Source organism: Falco rusticolus, chromosome 10 (genome assembly GCF_015220075.1).
Source record: "Falco rusticolus isolate bFalRus1 chromosome 10, bFalRus1.pri, whole genome shotgun sequence".
Taxonomy (NCBI): domain Eukaryota; kingdom Metazoa; phylum Chordata; class Aves; order Falconiformes; family Falconidae; genus Falco; species Falco rusticolus.
In genome coordinates, this window is record NC_051196.1 from 32,587,915 (window position 1) to 32,604,997 (window position 17,083).

General features: G+C 54.4%; 1 protein-coding gene across 4 annotated transcripts in view; it reads right to left on the minus strand.

Annotated features, from left to right (window-relative positions):
* The window catches only part of PLCG1 (phospholipase C gamma 1), a 48,898-nt gene that overhangs the window by 21,321 nt on the left and 10,494 nt on the right, over positions 1–17,083 (minus strand). For all 4 annotated transcript variants that reach the window (XM_037402853.1, XM_037402851.1, XM_037402852.1 and 1 more), the window contains exons 2-4: positions 4,886–5,038; positions 3,627–3,720; positions 3,049–3,096 (exon numbers count right to left, since the gene is read on the minus strand). In XM_037402853.1, coding sequence (XP_037258750.1) covers positions 3,049–3,096; positions 3,627–3,720; positions 4,886–5,038 — 295 coding nt within the window. The remainder of the gene's footprint in view (positions 1–3,048; positions 3,097–3,626; positions 3,721–4,885; positions 5,039–17,083) is intronic.

A 17,083-nucleotide genomic window follows, 5' to 3' on the forward strand; every position in this document is an offset into this window, starting at 1 on the left:
AAGCTCTTGGGAAAAGGGCAGGAGGGGCTGCGGCAGCAGGCAGCAGGCTGGAGACCCGCTGGAGCCAGCGCCTGGCTCTGGTGATGCTGGACTGCTTCACAGGGAGGTGTGGCACCATGGCACTGCTCACCGATGTGATGGCACCAGAGGAAGCGAGAGCAAACCCTGTAAAAGCTGTTACCGACACTTCCCTCTCCGCTTCAGTAGGAGGATGGGGCACGGAAGGATTTTATTTACTGTGTTTTATTAATGAAGTGTTGGCAACCTTGGATAAACAGCTTGGTAGTATTTTGAGACTAGAAAGTAAAAAAGCAAATGAATAACTTCTTCTATGGAAGGTTTTTAAGGTTTCATGACAAACAGGCCAAAGGACAGATCCAGCCCTCTCACAGGGGATGAAAACATTCCCCCCTCCTCCAGCCTGTAACGGCTCCCAGCAACGGGCAGCTCTCCTAGCTAGAGGTGAAACAGTCTCCCCCACAGCAGTTAGGAAAAAAACCCCAACATCCTGTTATCCTCCTCTTTCCACCTAACCTCCCTTGGAAAAACAAATACCCGAAGGCCCAGCAGCCAGTGAAAACAGCCAACATCTGCCGGCGTGCTGGAAGGTACGCACAGGCACCCAGCCGGGAGAAGGCAGAAAGGAAAGGGTTCTGGCGCAGGAGGCTGGGGCGCAGGGTGAGTGCGGGGTCCATGAATGCCAGGAATGATTTCTTCAGCTGCCAAAAACCTGCCCGTTCTGGAAAGGACCAAGGATGATTTGCAAAAGAAGTGGTTTGAAAAAAAAAACCCACAAAGCAACAAAAAACCCCAACTCACTGTTCTCTTTTCAAACCCGTTTCCAGACTGAGAAGTAAAAGCAAAGAGCCCAGCGACACCAAAGTTAACGCTGAAATGCCTCGTAAGGGGAAAGATTTCGTCTGAGAGATGTATGTGCCCCATAACTTCTGCCCCTACTTTGCAGAAAACACATGATGCTTGTAAAATGGGGAGACCCACAGTCTTCCCACATTGCCCCTCTATTGCTGTTTTGCTCCTTTTGCTGCCTGGGCTGGAGCAGCAGCTCTTCCAATTAAGCAGTTTACACTGAAACCTCTCCCCTTGATTGACAGGTAAGGAATATACTCTATTTTGTTACCTTAATTCTAAATGCTAATAGAAAGATGAAATTAAGAAAAACAAAAAGAGAGATGCAACAGGCTGCCTTTCAGCTCTGCTGATCATGCCTCGGGCAGACGAATCTATACATGCGATTTCTTTCGTCCTGTCAGGATGCCATTTTATCAGTTTTACTGTATAACCAGGTGAGAAAAAAGGACCAATTTTTTCCATTTCTCATGCATTCATTACCCAAAAGCCCCACGCAGTCACCCCTGCCTCAGTGCTCTCCATTGCTGAATTACGAAATACTTTGCTCTGTCACCACTGAAAACCAGTACACTGCGTATAAAACCGAAGCCTGGATTTGAAAGGTGTGTAGCATCTGCAACAGATTAAAAGCACCACTCTTTCCCTTTCTGCTTCTGCTAGCTAGGATTTATCCCTCCTCCACAAAATCCTTGTGCACCCAGCGGTGCTCTCGCCACACCACGATATAAATCGTTGCAAAAGCCAAAATGTCCAATGCAGTGGGGTTTCCCCCATGCGACACACTCCGGCTCTGCTCTGAGATGCAGACAGGTTGTATTTAACCCCTGGCAGTCCGACAGTGGGGCCATCAGCCTGTCCTGGCTGTCATGGAGCAGCACTCTGCAGCCGGGAGGGAGGGACATGGTAGTGGGGACCAAAGTGGGATGAGGGGAGCTGCTCACTTCTCCTGATAAGTGTGGAGCTGGGATTTTTGCCTGCTGATCCACAGGACTGACCTGTCCGACCACAGTCACCCATCACTCCCCAGCAGCATCCCCCTGGCACAGACAGCCGGGTTTGTGGGTCAAGTTTTTTGGCAGGAGCTTTGCTGCAAGGATGAGAAAGACTCCAGGGCTCGGGGTGAAACGTGGAAATCAATAGCAGTGCGAGATCAAATGTCATCAGCGAGGACCAAGCGGAGGATGCGCTGGAGCACAGGGTCCTGCCCGGTGCTCTGCAGCGAGCCCTGCCTGGGCACCGGGCACATACAGGGGGCAGATGGACCACTGCAGCCGGGGGGCACGAGCTGATGTGCAAGTGATGTCCCTGGCACTGCCCTCTCCAGATAGGACTGGAGGAATCCCCCTACCCCAAGGGAGCACATTAACGAGGAAATCAATGCAGAACGGTTAATGGGCTCAGTTAACATCATGGGGGAAAAGCACGTCCCAGGGATGAAAGGAGGCAGATAACAGCACCTCGGGAAGAGAAGACTGGCAGCGGCATACGGCCAGGTAAAGCAGGCTATGGCAGCAGTGGCACAAAACAGAGCATGGTGGAACTCGCCTCCTTGACAGGCAAACGTCCCTTCCCTCATCCCTTCATGAGGGCTCATGACCCAGTTCCCCTCCCTTACCTCCTTGTGATGGGTTCAAGCATGACGTTTCACCTGCTAGGACATCACTAAGTATCCACCCAAGAACCACAGCAGTAGTGGCCCTGCTGCAGCCCATCTGCCTAAAAGCCAAGCAGCAGGATGATCCATGGCCTCAAGGACCTCAGCAAAGGAGAATAAAACAAACAGGGTGAAAAGCAGCAAACACAACCCTGTTCAGCCCTGGTGGGGTGGCCAGAGCTGCCTGTTGGCTCTTTGGTGTCACCTTCCTTGGGTGATGCCAGCTGGGGGTGAGGGTGTTTCACAGCTATGGGCTCTCAAGGTGTTACTGGGTCTGAACAGCTGGGAAACAGGTCAGGGAAACAAGACCATTGTTAAACGCTTTTTTAATTCAGCAAAGATCAACCAAGGAAGTACCGGGACTTTGATTTAAAGTTCCTTGGAAATGAAAATTAATAACCTAAAGAACCCAACAAAAAGTCCAAAGCGAAGGCTGAGGTTTCAAGTCAAAGGGAAACCTCCCTGGCCCAAACCCTTCTGAGAACACGCACGTCTGTGCCAGTGAGCGGTTCCTCTCTTCTTACCTGTCTTCCCGGTTGCGATCCAGCGAGTAGAACTGCTTACGGAGCCACCTAAACGGAAAGGCACAAACACCACACGCTTTTGCCCCAGCTCCTTGACAAGAAGCCCGTTCAGTTTGCCGCCGTCTCTGAAGATGCTCAGCACCACGCCACCCACTCCCACAGCCCTTCTTCCCACCAAAGAACTCTGCGCCCCTTCCAGGGTCAACCTGCCCCCTTTAAAACTGTCTCTGCCTGGAAATGGGTCCACAGTTAAGACAAAAACCCAAAAGTCTTCTCTTCTATGTGCCTCTGCACTGAATTGCTACGGATAATACAGGCTGCACACACACAGGAACATCTGCTTTGTCATAAAGCTCCTTTCCCCTGCACACATAAGAGATGGAGCTCTGGCCACAGACGATGCTGTGCACCGGGTCGTGTGATGGAGCCTCGAGCGCAGAGGCAGGAGGGCCAGGTCAGCATTGCTCAGAGAGGGAAGGAGGCGATGTCACTGTGCTCACCTTTTTCTGTCAAAAAAAGGACAGAAAAGGGGAAAAAAACAAACCCAAAGAAGTGCAGAACAAGGACAACTCCCTCACCTTTCGATCTGCAGAGGAGTGGCAGCCCTCAGAGTGTCTGCCACCAGCCAGTTCAGCCCCTTGATCCACATGTTGACCTCATCCTCGGAAGTGGCTGTGGAAAGTGCACAGGAGAAATGGGAGGAAGGGACGCAGAAGCTGCTGACCAACCCAAACTTGTGGACTATCCTCAGCATCTTGTATCCCCTGTTCCTTCCTTCATCCCCTTTCTGATAACAGCTCCCTGCTGTGCAGATGCTCTGGCTGGCTCCTCTCTGTGCCGGGCTCCTGCTCCCCTCCCGTGGGATGTATGTGGCTGGCTGCAGCCCTTGCCCCTGCACGCCATGCTCTCTCCTCCCTTCAGTCCCTGAGAGCTGGGGGTTATCTTCACCCTCAAGCAGTCATGCTCTGGCTGGCCTGGGTGACAGGCCACCATCTGCTTTGGGAAGGTGTGCTAGCTCCTCTGTAACCTCCCTGACAGCAGCTCCGTCCTTTCTAAGGGCAGAGGTGCTGTCCCTGTCCCTGTGCCCTGCAGCACTAGCCAGAGGCAGATTTGCCCCGGAGGTTAAGGCATCAGCATGACCACCTCCATCACAGCATCACCGCCTCCATCACAGCATCACTGCCTCCGTCAGCACCCATCTACGGGCCCGTCTACAAGCCTGCGCACTGTTAGCAGAAAAAGATTATCGCCCATCAGCTGAGCTGCAGCCCGTCCTCCACCTGAACAGGAGGAGACTCAATAGCATAAACCTCGTCTCCTTCAGTAGCAAAACATAAGGATGGCTGCTCCAAGTCCGGCTTAAGTCAACCGACAAGTGGCCAAGGAAAGCCGAGACCAACACCGCAGAGGTACCCAGGCTTTGTGAATTACCGTTTGGCACTGGCAGCGTTTTCTCACTCAGAATTGCACAGCAGAAGCGAGCAAGATTTTCCCCTTCACGTGTGGGGCTGGTTACCACGACACAGCTGATGAACACCAACACGCCAAGCTGAGATGAACCACATTTTCCAGCACATATTTGAACTAGGGGCTTTAGTTCACCCAACTTTTGGGTTCACCAGGTGAATTAATTGACTTAACTAGGGCTTGGATGTGTAACCCTTCAGGGACCGGTGTCACCTTCCAAAGACACCTCCTTGGTGTGGTAAGAAGAGCACCTACCCAAGGATATGTTCTAGCTCACCGTGGAAGGATGCATCGGAAGTTTGGGGCCTGTGGTGATGAGGTGCCTGCCCAACCCTCCCCTGGCACAGCCCTGAGGCCACGAGTGCTTTACCTTGCAGGCTGAGGGTCTTCAGCCGGAATTCTGTGCCATAGAGGACAACGAAGCAGTGAGACTGGTCAGGTCGGAAACATGGATCCTCCTGGTACCGGTCAAAATCACGTGAATTTTTTCCTGGACGGATCTCTTTGATTTCACGAATATCCACTAAGAGAAAGGGAAAACAGAAGGGGAGTTCAGGGAATTTCAAGCTATTCACAAGAAGATGGAGGAGGAGGAAGGGCGGGCACAGATAAAGAGGTCCTAGCCATCTGAAGAGCTGGATTACCACCCGTGACACGATGGCAGACCCAGGCATGCCTATGGCACCGTGGTACCAGGCTTTGAACAGCAAACTGCGTTTCCCTGGCTATGCTGGAAAGCAAGGATGGGACAGCTGCCCCGGCCCGGGCAGAGAGCTGCCAGACATCCGAGGTCAGTGGGCAGGTGCTGGGGATGGTGTCGTGCAGAGGGAACAAGCCACCATCACAGCAGCCTCCCAGTCCTCCCCTGCCACTGCTGATGGCACAGGCTGAAGAGGCACCCAGAGCTCTAGCACAGCACCACCAGCCTGGTCCTCGGTACAGCCACAGGTGCCCAGGTCCTCCCAGAGCAGTTGGCCACACTTCTCACCTTCAACAAGCTCTTCAGGAGCCCCAGTTTGCTCCTCAACCTTCCAAAACAGCACAGAGACCCTACCACCTGCACATCTCTCCTGCCGCGTGCACGTGGTTATGCACACACACAAGCCTGCAAGCACAGCCCCACTCTACCGGCTCCCTAGGAAGCCCCCCCAGCCCCTTTACCTCCGTGTCCCCTTGAACATCTGGGTACCCCACCGTGGCAATCCCCAGGCGTGATGAGCAGAGGGCAGCGCCACCGCTACTGTAAGCTCCTTCGCCCTTTAGCTTCACACTCCATGCTTTCCTCTTCCTCCACCCGACACACACCTGCAAACTGCACTTCTTTTTGTCTTTCCAGGCAGCAACATTTTGTAGTGTTTGGTTTTTTTTTTTTTAAAGCAAGCTTTTCTACAGAGGCGAACCCTCTAAGGGCACAGCCTCCTGCCCAGTTAGATGAAATCCTGTTTGCAGCTACCACATCTTACAAACACCATGGATTTAAGATCCGCTTCTCTCCAAATTCAAGTTAGATACTGAAACTTGCATTGATCCTTCTTTTAAACAACTTGATGATGCCCCTGCCTCCTGCCCCGCTCCCCACTTTCATGCTAAATTAGGTATGCATTTTCTGGCATCTCCCCAGCTCCTCTGAGCACCACCAGGATGCCCAGGGCAGTCCTTGCCTTCATATATGCTCCATCTTCACCAAGAAAACTCTGTCCTTCCCTAGCCAAAGAGGGACAAAAAGCTTAGCACCTCTGGGTGATGTTCAGAAGGCCACAGAAGAAAGCACAGCACAAGTATCAACCAAATCCAACCTCTGGAGATCCAGCTGTGGTGGATCTGCCACAGCAGCTCTGGAGCAGATTTGACTGCAGTAACCACCCCACCCCCCATGCTTCCAGGCAGAATCCCCCTCCCCACCTCACTTCCAAACACCTTCCAGAGAGAAAACATTTGAAAAAGCATGAAAACCGCCCAATCTCCAGAGATCATTTGAATTATAGACACCACTAGGGAGGTCTGGTATCAACAACATAAACATATGCAAGGTGCTGGTCAGAACCAGAGCTGAGGGAGGGGGGATAACAGCTCAGGGCTCCCACCTCTCACAGCTTTGTACTATACACGAGTCCCTTGGACTTTATTTTATAAAAACTGGCTTATTTTTGAACCTGTGGCAGCAGCAGAGGGTGTTAGGGCCTGGCTGCACATGTGGGTGGTGAATCCGTCAGTACAGCTCCAGCATCCTGGCAGCTTCAGCTGTGGCTCAGGGAGAAGAGCAGCAGGTAACTCCAACGAGCTACCTCAGAGCTGGCTCCTCTGCAAGGGGCAGCTGCGAGCATGCCAGAGCATTAAATGCTGAGCAAGGAGAAGGAGCTGAAGAGATGCTAGTAAGGGAGCATCTCACAGACTCCCTCCCCAGAGGAAATTCTGGGAAAAGACTCTCATTGCCATAGAACAAAGAGAAAACAACAGCAGCAACAAGAAAGAAAAAAAACCTAAACCAAACCCAAACTCAAGAATCTTTGCTTCCTGGAAAAACAGTTTCTTAAATGCTCGGGGGAATCAAATAACAACATTTCTGAGTCACGTTTCCAAAGTAGATGATGCTTCTGAGCAATGTGGGACGGAGATTACTACAAACCTGGCATGTAATTCATCCCAATTAAACTCCACTTACTGCACTCACTGTGGATCGACTCGTCTTTCATTTCAATTTACTGCAGCTTAAAACTAGACAGAAATGTGACCTGCTCATTACCCACAGCAGCCGCCAACAGCACTGAACTGCATCACGAGAGATGATGCTCGCTCCAGACGAACACCACAGCAAGCCAGACACAGGGCCTGACTTTGGGGAGATGTTTAAAAGATGCTTAAATCCTACATGAGGAATGCGAGATCCTCTTGTGATGCAGTTCAATGCACCCAGTCACCGTGGGTGTGCACGTGGAGATGATGGCAGCCTGCTCATTGCCTGACACGGGACGTATGCAGACTGACCACCGCAATAACCCGCCAAAGCTCCTCAACTCGGGACAAGAGCACAGAAAGACCGAGTTCCTTGGGGCTGCAAAGGGAGGACGGACAAGCCTCCTACCATAAGCAAGGGTGTGACTTCTTAAGGCACCGCCTACCCTTTGGAAATGAGCTGTCTGGAAGTTCAAACATTAGCGTGCCCTGCTGTAACCTGCCCATGTGCTCACATCCTCAGCGACACAGCACGCTGGTTTAGCCCTTACAAACCCATATCACAGCTCAGGTCTTTGCATCCAGGACATGCACATCAGGGCTGAAGACTAATCCTGCCTTTGAAGGATACAGGGCTTGACCAACGCAGTGGGAAAGAACCGGCAGCTGGGTTTTCATGGTAGTTTAGCAGCCAATAACTACTGAGGGAAGGTGCCAAAATATTAACGGCCTTCCCTTGCAGCATGCTGCAAGCGCCTCGTCTCTGCTTCAGGATGCTGCAGTGTCCTATGTCCTGCACTCACCTTTCACTGCACAGAGCACCAGTGGGTTAGTAAGTAAGTAGTAAGACAGAGCTATTGTTACAAACTGCATACCTAAAATCCACGCAACGGAGGGAGCCCCGGAGCAAGCAAGGTACTTATCAAAGACAGAAGCACGCAGGGAATTCCTAGGGCGAAGGGCAGCCTCTGCGCCCGGAGGGAGCAGGGTAAAAACCTCCAGCCCACGCATGCTTGCAGCTGCTTGCTCATCTCTCTCATCCTCCCAAACATGCCTGCGTGTGCCGGGGAGAAGGCAGTTCAGGGTTTGGTTTATGCAGCCCTCTCCTTGCCGTGGAGCAGCAGATCAGCCTCTCGAACCCCACTTTCTCTACTGACCTCAAGTACCTCCCTGGCCCCCTTGCAGCGTGGAAGGAAATGACTCTTAGCAGGAAGCGCAGTAAGCACAAATGCCACCATCCCAACCAAGCAAATGCTGAAATGTTGGTTCCCTGCACCAGCCCTGCCTCCATCCCACCGCAGGTCCTCCCTCTGCCAGCGCAGGACCGGGAGCCACCATCCACAGGGGAAGGAGAGACGAAGACATCTTGCTATAGCCCAGGGCTTGCTGGGATTTTCTCTCGCTGACCTTGCTCGTGTCAGCCCCACGAGATGCTGCGGCTCCTGGGGGTGACCCCAGCTTTGCACAGCAGCAGTTGGGGCCCCGCTGCCGCAGGAGCATGCAGCCGAAGGTGCAAAACCTGCCCCGGGTGGGTTCTGCAGCCTGGTCTGAGCGCTGTTCCACCTCAGCTTTGCTACCAGCAGAAAGGCTGCAGGCAAGCTTGCAACCAGCTTGCAAGCCTGCAGGCAACCAAGGCAAAGCCTTACAAGCCCCATCTCCCCCTGCCCTGCCTTGCACTAACTCCTCTCCCCCATACCTGGGTGCCACTCTCCCCATCCTCCTGCCTGTCCCCAGCACCGCCAAGGCCAGGCACATTATTCCAGACAACAAGCCAAACTCCAACCCATAACTATTTCCATCGCAGTGCGCAAGAAAGAGCCCCAAGTCAAACACAGCCACCTCTGCACACCCCTGCCACCCTCCTGCCAGTAACCAGTAAGCCCAGTGCCTGCAGCTATCCTCCCACCGCTGCCTTCCAACCCCCCCCCAAGCCTGCTCCCACCACGGCTGATGATGATCCCACATGCCCAGATCTGCCCACCAGCACTTGCATTTATTTGGAGGCAGAGCCCTGTGGCTTTGCAAACCTGTAGAGAGGGCTGCGGGGGGAGCCCGGACCCCCCCGGGCAGACAGGGGAACCTGGCAGCCAGCCTTGAGCAGGGAGTGGAAATTAATAAAAAAGAGAGGGCAGAGGAGTAGAGGCGAGCTGGAAGCACAGCAGAGGTTCCCCACGAGCGCAATGAAGGGATAACTGCAGAGCCCACGCTGGAAGTGACATCCAGTCACCAGCAAGGTCCCCACGTGAGTGGCAGCGTGGGCTCTGTGACAGCAGCCACATGTCCCACCACAGGTTTGCACCTTGGGTCCTTGCTGGGAAAGACCTACCAGGGATGTGGCCAGAGACACCAGATGAGCATCTGGTGGGGCCCCACCACCGTGGGTCACGCGTGCCTGGGCAACAGAAGAAGTGGCAGGTAATCCAGGATGAACCCTCCAAAGATCAGCAGCCTGTCACCAAGGTGAGCCACATCTCCTCCCCAAGCTGCCCTCTCCCAGCGCACGCTGTGGAAGGCAGCGGTCACTGCAGAAGGTAGAAACTGGTCTTCATCCCATGTGGACAGTGGCAAGAGGAAGAAGAAGCTGGTGCCACAGCCATGGCCGGGGTAGAGGGAAGCTCTCTGCTGGAATATCAACCCCGCTGCAGCCTGGCAGGGCTGAGATGTCTCAGCGCAGGGACCAGCAGTAAGCAGGGACGGATGAGCAGCAGATGAGACAGGATGCCTGGAGCGTGCTGGCCATCCTCCAGCCATCCTCCAGCCCTCCCAGGCAGGCGTGCAAGCAGTTGCCAGCAGAGGCTTGGCAGGGAGGCAGCAAAGCCCATCCAGCCCGGAGATGCTCTAAGCTCCTCACATGCTTCCATGTTGCACGCTGAGCTGCACCGTGGCTGTGCCAACAGGTTGTGCCCTTCACAGCCTCCCAAACTTCCCCCCAGCCGACCACCAGCAGAAAGGCTTGGCCCTCCACTTGCCTCCAGCGCTTAAATAAAAGGACACGGTCACACTCCTGGGCAAGGAGCCTTCCCTTCAGCAGGAGCGGGTTACATCAGAAAGAAAAAGCTGACCCCAGATCCACCCTCCACACCGTTTAAGAAAAAAAAAAGCTTAAAAAAATTACCCTTCTGGTTACATGAAAACCAGATCCACCTTTAAAGTAACTTAAAACCAAAACTTCATCCAAGCTTCATTTAACCGCTCATGGATGGAGTGTTGTAACAGGCAAGGATAAGGACACCCTGGAATGGGCTCCGAGGGTTGCAAAATCTCCACCTCCAGAGGATTTTTGGAAAGATATAAAACTGATTAAAGAAAAAAAGGCTGGCAAAAGGAGGGTTTAGCCCAGGTTATCTCCTAGGATGGATTTATCAGGGACAGCCTCCAAGAAAACACCCATTGCTTCAACAAGCATTGCTCAGTGCATGTGTCTCCCTGGGGACAAACGGTGTAGTGACAGCCACATGGTCACTCCCAGCCCAGCTCGACCTCAGCCAGCTGACACAGACTGATCCTACCCGGGGCAGCAGAAAAGCCTCCAGGCTACTTACTCTGGCAAAGAAAAAATAAAAAGTTGCTTTTATTTAACATTGTGGATCCCACTGAGCACAACCCTGCGGTCATCCCCAGGCTTCCCATCACTGGAAGGGGTGCTGGGCGGTCAGGCCCTCAGAGAAAGGCTGCCAAGGGAGAAAGAATTCAAAAAAAACCTGACAACTCGTGTGTGCATGTGGGCAAAAATAGGAGAAATCCATCATGCAACAGCATGGAGAATAAAGTAGCGCCATCTCCCTCTTAATACTTCAGTGGAAGCCCCCTGGAGTGGCCATTCAGCACTAGATACTGGGAGCTGCAGGAGCTCGGAGGAGGGCTGCAGCCCACCTTCTCCTGCCGGCATTCACCAGCTGCTTTATCCATCTGCAACCAACCTGCCCAGCCCGGGGCTGCTCCACACCGCTCAGCCGCTCACCTTTGCTGACTGCAACCCAACACCGCTCCGCAAAGAAAAAAACGACCAAAAATCCCCCATGATTTCAGGGGAACAGCCGAGTGAGTGCTAAGTGCTTTGCTGGACAGGGGCCAGAGCCTTCAGCACCTTGCAGTCTGCAGCCCCGTCGCCTGCCCACCGCTATTTATGGAGCCCCTTCTGCCTGCAAAACTCTGGCTGAGCCCTGGGTTTGTCCCTGCGTGGACCCATCCCTGCATCCACCGAGGTTTCCTGGAGGAATCGGGCACACGGTCACTACCTGAGCTTGAATTTGGAGGCTGGACTGCAAAATTTCAGGTGGCTGTTACAAAACGCACGTTGCACCCAGAATCAATGCAAAAAGTGGGGTCCTGCACTTAACATCATCCCCTCTACAAGAGGCAACGCAGTAACCCCAACCAATTAGGAACATATTTCAGAGGGAAAAGCGGTGCATCTCTCATTAATACAGGTTTTCAGAGTGAAAACAGCTCAACCCCACAAGCTCTCCTTAATCGATGAAACTAAAGCAGGCAGTGTAATGGAGAATTAAACATCCCTGCACTGAGAGAGCGATGAGGTTACCGCATCCTCCTGCTGCGCCTGACCTCAGCTGCCGCTCACCGGCTATCAGGTTTGCAGAGAACAATCCCATGCCTTTAACAGATGGTTTATCCAGACAGGACAACAAGAAAGCAGCTGAGGCCTCTAATTTGACCTTACTACTTTTGCAGAGGGCAGGAGGCAGGGCTGAGACATCCATGGAGGCCAACACAAACACTGAACCAGCAGCGCCCTGTGTCCCAGTGAATCCCTCATCCTCTACGAGCTAAAAATGGCCAAGCTGCTCGTCTAGTGAGGCACCAAAACCCCTGTGAAAGGCTCTTTCACCCCCACTACTGTCCCAGGGAGGGGCACAGCCACGCTGGTGCTCAGGGGCCTGTTTGGTCCCATTGCTCTGGTTGCTGTAACACGCAGGCGCTTCTGCCTCAGGAAAAGACGTGGGTAAAACAATTTTCCCCTGCAGACTCGGCTCAGTTGCGTCTCAGCAATTTGCTTCATCTCACCTGCTGTCTGCATCAGCAAACAGCAATTTTTGCTGCGAGGCACCGCACTTGGCTATGAAGCAACTGTCGCATTAGCTCTACCCAGCAGCAGCAACATCCACATACAGAGAGCACCCCGGGAGAGAAGATGCTGGGGGAAAAAAGATTGCTCAGTGGGCCGGAGACGGGACAGCAGCGAGCTCCCAGTTAGCCAGGGTGACTGTGACTAGCCTGGATCCCGGCTCAGATCCTGGCTCACCTCTCAACGATCTCGGTCAATCAGTGTGGAGCAGGAGGATTTGGCAGAGAGCTGAAATGCCACCCTGGGAGCCAGCACCCCTGCCCCGGCAGCGCGCCCGGGCAGCCCACGCAGGGCACGCAGGGACGCGCCGGCTGCTCTGTGGGCACCCGTGTTTCCTGCCCGCACCTCCAGCTGCTGCTGCCTCCGCTGCGCCGCTGGGCCACGTGTCCTGTGGCTTCCGAGCTCCAGTTCCCCCCTCTCCCCCTCATCCCCCCCAAATCCTTATCAACTAGAGGAAACTAGAGGAGATGCGCAGGGAGATTAGGAGATGCTATGCTGCTGCATCGCTCTGCGGCTTGGAGGATGTGAGGAACTGCCCTTCCCTCCTCCATCCCACGCACCCGTGTTCCGGGCTGGAGCAGGGAGGCACAGGTCCTGCCCAGACATCACCCGGCTCCTACAGGGCGCTGAGACCTCTCCCCAGGCTGACCCACACCCTGCTGCTCCACCAGCTTCACGCAGGTGGCCTTCAAGAGCTCGCAAACACCCTCCCAACGCTACAAACAGAGGCAGCTGTGGGCTGGCAGCTGCCTACCCTGTATCATCAGCACATCTCTCCCGCTTACTCTCAGCTGCAAGAAAATAAAGTAAAAAAAAACAACCCCAAAGCTGATCCCCAAGTGAGCGAAGCAGGATGCTGCTATCTCACAGCTCTGCCCACAGCCCAGCACAGACGGGGGACGTGCAGGCTGGCAGCTCACACTCAGCCTGCCCAGGGACAACTTCATGCTCAGACCCACTTGACCCGAGCCACCTCTCTGCCAGCGCTGCCACCCTGTCCATCACCACCGCTTGGCCCCAGTGTAGCTGAGAGGGTGGTGCTGGACCCACCAGTACCTCTGGTGGGCTGCACAGTCTCGGGCAAAGAACTCCAGCTCCTCCAGCCTCAGCTGCACAGCCCCCTTGGTTGTACCCCTGGGGCTGTGGGGACAAGGAGATGTCACCGGGGGCGTGCACAGCCCACAGCACCTGCTATAAACACCACACCGGTACATCCATCCCAAAGCCAGACAAGAAACTGTAACAGCAAATAAAGCAATGAAGCAGAGGTGGGACACCAATCCTGAGTCACGGTCACTTGTTGCAGTCACGGCCCAAGCCCCTGAGGAAGGACCAGGAGGCTCCCCAGTCCCAAAATCCTTCCACACCCCACCAGCAGCCCTGTCTCTGGGCACCTGCAGCCAGCATCCCTCCAACGGGGAGAGGGAGGAAGACAGGCTTGGGAGATGTCTCCTACCCAGTGTCAGCTAACGGCCAGCAGTTAATTAGCAGGGTTATTACTGGGGACAGCTCCACACACCCCCAGAGGGACAGGCTCTCTGCTCTCCCGCTGCTCTCCCCACCTCAGGCTCTTTTGCTGCCAGCAGAGCCCTTGCAGGGCACACAGTGGGGCTTGCTGGATGCAAACAGCCCAGGCTCTCCTCCCTCAGCAGATGAACTTCTCGTATAGGGTGCTACGAGTATGGGGTGCCAGCTCCTACTGGCTCTCCCAGCCTCCCCCATGCTTTCTCCCATGTCACTGGAAAGGGAACATCCCTCGCGAGCTGGTCACTAGGGCTCCTTTCACAGTGCAGGGAGGGATGGGCACTTCAGTCCAGCACTACACAAGCGTACCAGGCAGGTGGGAGGAAACTTCTTAGGAGACGCATCTCTTCCATGGCTGCTGGAGAGAGCACCTCTGGCTCACACCTCACCTCTGGGGTGGCCAGTGGGGAACGCTGCGGAACGAGTGAAGAACAGAGCGAGCCCACTTGGTATCTCCTTCCAGATACCCTCCCACCACCCACCGCTCTGCAGCTTGGGGTCTCCCTTGGAGGTTCTCTCATCTGCCTACAGCCGGGTGCAGGCACCCAGTTTTAGGACAGCTACTGTGAGGAGGGGCGAACCCCGAGCAACGCGAATAGGCTGTGAAGTAGGAAAGCAGAGACGGGGTTCCCCGTTCAGAATTCACCCAGCTCAGTGCTGGACACCAGCAGCCCTGTCCCTCCAGCACAGCCCTGCAAGGACACTGGTGGGCAGCTCGAGGAGATGGGCAGCCAGATGGCAAACACCAGTGGAGGGCCCCAGCAATCTGGGATGCTTCGGGGCTTCCACCATGGAAATGTTGTGGAGGGTTTGTACCATGATTTCTGGACTCTACCAAATCCCAAGCTTGGCACCCAGGGCTGCTGGTCGCATCCACCCACACACACAGCTGGCACCCACCAGAGCCATGGATTTGCTGCACCTTCACCACACAGGACTGGGAGCACGTTTCCACCCCGAACACCCACAGAGCTGCTCCAGCTAAGGCAAAGCCCTGGTTCTGCTCACACAGACGCTGCTCTGAAGAAGTCGCTGTCCCTTCCCCAGATGAAATAATGCCAGCAGCAGCCAGCGAAGCTGCCCTTCAGTCATCAGCCTGGTCTGTTTGAGAGGCACAAACTGCCACTGACTCAAATGGAAAGGGGAAGCTCAGCATCAGTGCTTCTGGACAGTCTGTCTAGGGATGGCTCCACAAGCCACCCCCCAAAGGTGACTTTTTTTCCTTCGTGGCATTGAGGGTTCCATCCCCCTCAGCCCTGTCTGGGCAAGAAATGTAATGACCTTAGAGGAGCACAGTAAAACAGGGAGGATGGGGGAAGCTGAGGATCTGTGAGCACAGCTACAGCTCCTCCAGCCTGCCTCTCCCGCTCTCCCCCACTCCAGGGCGGACATGCAGCAGTAAGGAGATCTGAGCGGTACCACGGAGAGCAGGGATGGATCGATGGGGCACCCAACACAGCGCTGCATCTCGGCACAGAATGGGGAGACACTCAAAGAAGCTGCTCCCAGGGCAGGTGATCCCCATCAAAGGGCCCAACAGGGAGCACTTCTGTGCAACATCTCTGCATCCCTCTCCGTGAGCTTACAGGGTCACTGACCTCCCCAGACTCTGTCAGCTAGAGGACTCCTACCCATGCCAGCACTGCCTGCAAGGGGAAAGGGATGGGAGCAAGCAGACTGACAAAAAACAAGCACAAAAGAAGGGCAGACATGGCTATCCAGCAGTTCCTGAGTGCACAAGGCAGTCAAAGGCACAGCTCACCAGCTCACAGCCAGGAGACTGGCAGGGCCAACGAGGAAGCCCTGGCAGAGGTGGATCTGGGGACCTGGGCGCCCAACAGCAGCAAGCTCTCCTTGGAGCTCTTTGGGGATTTTTGCACTTAAAACAAAACAGCACAAAAAAGCACCTTCTTGACTCTTTCGTGTCTGGAGAGTGATGCCCCATCACAAAGCGAATGGAGACAAGAGTCCCCAGGACAGGGCACGAAGGCAGGGAGTGAAAACCAAAGGACAGAAAAGATCTGTCACGCTGGCAGCAAATGCCAGTGACGCTCAGATGCCATGACTCAAGTTTTCATCCATCCCACCAGACAATGTAATCAAGTTTCCGTGACAGCGATTTAGCAGCAAAGGCGACTGCTGGCCAGGACATTCAGCGGGCAGCAGGGAGATGGCTCGTTCCTGTCCCAGCCAGGGCTTGAGCTCTCCAGTGTCAGGGTGAAGTTGGGAAGGGAAGAACAGGGTAAAGATCCCACCTGCTGCTGAGCCATTCGAGGTCACCACAGCAGCCTGACCTCTGCCCCCACCATGCTCAACCCCAAAGCTGTTTTGAGACAGCAAGGACTGAGTATTTGCTGAAGCACAGATGTGATTTCCAGATGTGCACCCTCCCCTAGATCTTCCTGTGTGCCATTATCCGTGGCAGAGGCCCCAGGGAGCTGCATCGTCTCCACCAATAATGCAGGGAGTGGCTGGGACCTCCTCATGTCACCTCCCCTCGGACTCTCCATGTGGGTCCCTTCCACTCACCGCACCATGAACCAGAGAAAGAGGCAGCGTCAGCAGCGCGGCTGCTGCTGAAATCAAACCTGATGAAATCAAACCTGCTCTGACCCAAAGCGGTTAACGATGGAAACAACGAACCTCCTCTTCACCAGTTTTGCTCTATCTGCAGCAGCCATGATGGGACCACTGCTGATGCTGGCTTCACCTCCCGTTGCCAAGCAAGAGTATGGTTGGTAACCAGCCAACGGCACCTTCTTACAGCACCATCCAGCTAAAGATCTCAGGCACTGAGCAGATACTATCTAAGCCACACACCTCCCTAGCAGGAGACATTATCTTCAGTTTACATGGGAAGAGCAGGAGCTCTTGGATATGGTCTTCACACCAGGACCCTCTACGGCTTGAGTTTGGCTTTTTCTTAATGATCTCACCTGGGATGTATTTGGTCCCCAGAACTGGAGACCTCCTGCATGCACACTGACCTGCTCCACAGTTCATACCAAACCCGATGTGTCAACGCTCCAAAATGTCATGCCCTCATCCCTCAGCCTTTTCATAACATGCCCCAGAGCCTGAGCTGCTGGGAAGGCACAGGGGCCAGCAGCAAGGACTCCAGCCAGCAGCAAGACCTTGAGAACAGGCTGACACAAAGCATTAAATGATATACGAGACACCGAGGAGGTGGGGGGGAGAAAAAAAAAAGAAAAGAAAAAATACTTTCTGCTGCTTTGCTGGGATGTAGAGCCCAGCTGTGTCCCAGCAGAGCCAGCTCCCCACTGC